The sequence below is a fragment of the Myotis davidii genome, unplaced genomic scaffold (genome assembly GCF_000327345.1).
Source record: "Myotis davidii unplaced genomic scaffold, ASM32734v1 scaffold730, whole genome shotgun sequence".
Classification (NCBI taxonomy): domain Eukaryota; kingdom Metazoa; phylum Chordata; class Mammalia; order Chiroptera; family Vespertilionidae; genus Myotis; species Myotis davidii.
The window spans coordinates 682,387-685,955 of record NW_006282183.1 but is presented as its reverse complement, the minus strand read 5'-3'; the positions used below and the strand labels follow the sequence as shown (position 1 = coordinate 685,955).

The 3,569-nt window shown below is 35.2% G+C and overlaps 1 protein-coding gene across 1 annotated transcript in view; it reads right to left on the bottom strand.

Annotated features, from left to right (window-relative positions):
• Positions 1 to 3,569, bottom strand: part of MBIP (MAP3K12 binding inhibitory protein 1) — a 21,352-nt gene that overhangs the window by 11,249 nt on the left and 6,534 nt on the right. The window contains exons 4-5 of the mRNA XM_006752695.2: positions 2,158 to 2,302; positions 1,776 to 1,928 (exon numbers count right to left, since the gene is read on the bottom strand). Of these exons, the coding sequence (XP_006752758.1) occupies positions 1,776 to 1,928; positions 2,158 to 2,302 (298 nt within the window). The remainder of the gene's footprint in view (positions 1 to 1,775; positions 1,929 to 2,157; positions 2,303 to 3,569) is intronic.

The following is a 3,569-nucleotide window of genomic DNA, read 5'->3' as shown; positions in this document are numbered from 1 at the left end:
GTTATGTTCTCTTGATAGATCGATCCCTTTAGTATTAAGTAGTGTCTTTCTTTGTGTCTTATTATGGCCTTTGCTTTGAAATCTATTTTTTGATATGTAAGTATTGTTAACCCTCTTTCTTTTCATTTCCATTTGCTGGAAATTTTTTCCCATCACTACACTTTCAGTCTGTGTGAATCTTAGCATATCCCCTCTTTATTAGATAGACTATATATATATATATATATGTATATATATATATATACACATATATATATATGTAACAAAAAACCATTAAAGAATTTTTAGTTGGGGAGTAGTAAGATCAGATCTGAGCTTTAGAAAAAACAATTGGGCCAAAAGGGAAAAAATTGGTCTCAAGGAGAAAGTCCAGTGGCCAAACGAACAGTTAACATCCTTCCACTAGTCTAAGACAAAGAACACGGACTTCCTAGAGTAGTAGCTGGGGAGACAGACAGAAGGGGGTAGATTTAAGAGATATTCTGAAGACAGAATCAACAAAGTCTGGTGACTAAATGAGGAGGGAGACTCAGGCTTTGCAACCAATCTAGGTTTGATTTCCAGCTGTCACTTACTATCTTGGACATGCTGTTTGAAGGGAAAGGGAGAGAAACATTGATTGGTTGCTTCCTGCACATGCTCTGATAGGGACTGGGGATCAAGTCAGCAATCGAGGTACATGCCCTTGACTGAAATCAAACCTGGGACCCTTCAGTCCACAGGCTAATGCTCTATCCACTGAGCAAAACTGGCTGCAGCTTAATTCATTTATTTTTAATCTATATGTGTCTTTATATTTAAAGTGGGTTTTGTTTTTGATTCACCCTCATAATCTGTCTTTTAATTGGTGCATTTATGCCACTGATGTTCAGAGTGCTTACTGATAGAGTTACTACCATATCAGGCGGCTGCTGGGGCTTCTGGGGCGGGCGTGCCTTGCCACCTGGGACCCGCTGATGGGGTCCTGGCCTGCCCTGGATGGCGGCACGCTGGTGGTTCGCGCTGTCCCACCCTGCCTGCAGTATGCAAATTAGCTGCCATCTTTGTTGGCAGTTAATGTGCATATCATGCTGATTAGCCAATGGGAGGCATAATGAAGGTACGGTCAATTACCATGTATGCCTATTATTAGATAGGATATGCTTATCCTCACTGCAAGTTCCTTGAGGACTAGGATTGCACTTATCAATACTTTGTACCTAGCACAGTGGATGATAAGAATGAGTAGTGGTCACAATAAGTTATGAATTTGGCAGCAGGAAAAAGACTACATTAGTTTTCATCTCTGATTTTAATAAGCTGAGAGTGTCAGGATGTATATGGAACCTGTTCCCATTCAACAAACACTCTCAAATTGGTGAAAAGTGGAAGGCGGAAAAGAGCAAAACACACGAACTATATAAATTCCTTGAAAACAGGGACTATGTTTCGTTTTTTTCATTTTTTCACCAACCAGAAGAATGATTTGGTGGTGTTAATGTTTTTACTGATTTCAGATACAGAGGAAGGGAGAGGACACAGAGAGAAAACCATCAATATTGATCACTTGCCTCCTGCATGCACCCCAACTGGGAATCAAACTGGAAACCTGGCCATGTGCTTTGACCAGGAATCGAACAGGATGACACTCATCCAAATGAGCCACACCAGCAAGGGCCAGAACAATGTCCTGTACATGACAGGTGCTCAGTGAAAATTTGGTGACTAAATGAACTGGAATTCCTTTAGCCACTTGTAAAGTTACATTATGGGGCACTGCTCAGCACTCTGCTTACCTGCCTGCAATCGCAAATGAGCCTCAATATTTTGTAGCCGTTCTTCCACAGCCTGATTACCACAATCTCGGAGCATGCTGCTTGGTTTATGACCTGACCCTTGAATTCCTTCAGGTCGAGTCTGTGGTCCGTATGTATTCACAACTCTAGAAACTAAGTTAAGAAACTATTGAGCCTATTACAATTACATTTCAAAAATCAGAAATTCTTTCTCCCAAACAGTACTTTATAAATATATTTTTCATAAAGACCATCTAATCACAAACCCAAGTATGAAGAAAGGCAGGATTTTTTGTTTTGTTTTAAAATAAAATTTAGATAGGAAAGTGATTTTTATTCCATAAGCCTCCATCAGTGATAAAGATATGTAGTAGATACTTACCTTTTACATGACTTTTAAATCCGGGGTAAGGGGTAAAAACGGCATCAGTTCTTGCACAACTATTTTCTAAGGAGAATGTAAATGAGTATAAGTATACTCTTAACTTCAAATGTAGGAGATTTTGACAAACTTCAAATAATTCATATTACTTAACATATTATTCATAATAAGAAAATAGTAATTTTATCACATACAGGATAACATTTAGTGATCTTTGCCCTCTAAAATTTATAATATCTAATCTTATCCAATTTTCAGATTTATATATATAGAAAAGTCCTCAACATTCAGTAGCATAATATTTTTAATGAATACCAATATCCCTAAAAACCATCTGAGCCCTTGAAGGAAAAAATTTATATAGTCTAGAGAATATTTTAATTCTACGCCAAAGAGGCATTATTCACGTTATTTCAACATAAAAATAAATAGAACTCATTATTTTTACTGAAATGTTTTTAAAAAATACAGCATTTTTTATATTACTTACAGATTAAATCAGTGAACGCCTAACAAAAAAGATTAATAACACATTTAACACATTTTTATTTCAGAATTACACACAAAAAAACCTTGAAACCTTAATGCATACTTTTCCACTTTACGTAGATTTCCAATGTTCATTTAAAAAATCCCTACCACAAAAGCCATCTACCTCTTTCCAGACTGCCCCTTTCAAAAAAGTACAATTTTAGGAAAGATAACTTGTCAAAATGTATTCCCACTTTTTTCTAAGGTGAAGAGTATAGTTTCTTTCAAATTTGATATCAACAAATAAATTAGAAAACAAGGGGAACTATTGGAAAGATGTTAGCATAATATATAAACATTTCAAAAATTATAAAATGTTTTAAATTACATGAGGTAAATCCATCCACTGCAGTACATTCCCTGAAAAAAATTCCCTTCTTTTATAATAAAATGAATGGTAAAAGAGATACTGAAAGAAAATTCTTTTTCCCCATGGAATTTGATTTTTTTAAAAATATCACTATTTATATAACTACGTCAAATTGAGAAGTATTAAAATGAACACACTAACACATTATAATAATACATTTGTATTTTTTCAGTCTAAGTTTTCTTAATAGTTCTGCTGATAAATCAAACTCTGTGAATAAAATGCCAAATTCACTTACCTTTTATATATAGGTACTAAATATTTAGTTTTTGTTTTTGTTTTTGTTTTTGTTTTGAGACACCTCAAAGTATGTTTAAAGGGCCATCACTTCTCCATTCCCTTTCTACCATTTCATGGGGCTAAGGGTTAAAAAAAGAAGCTATCATCTATTTTGGAGCTATATTCTAAATATATAGATTAAATGACCCATCAGACAGAAATTCAGCCTGGTGTGAAGATAGTGCTAGTCACTCTCCACAGCAATTCTTGCTAGCACTATTTTGAGCCAGCA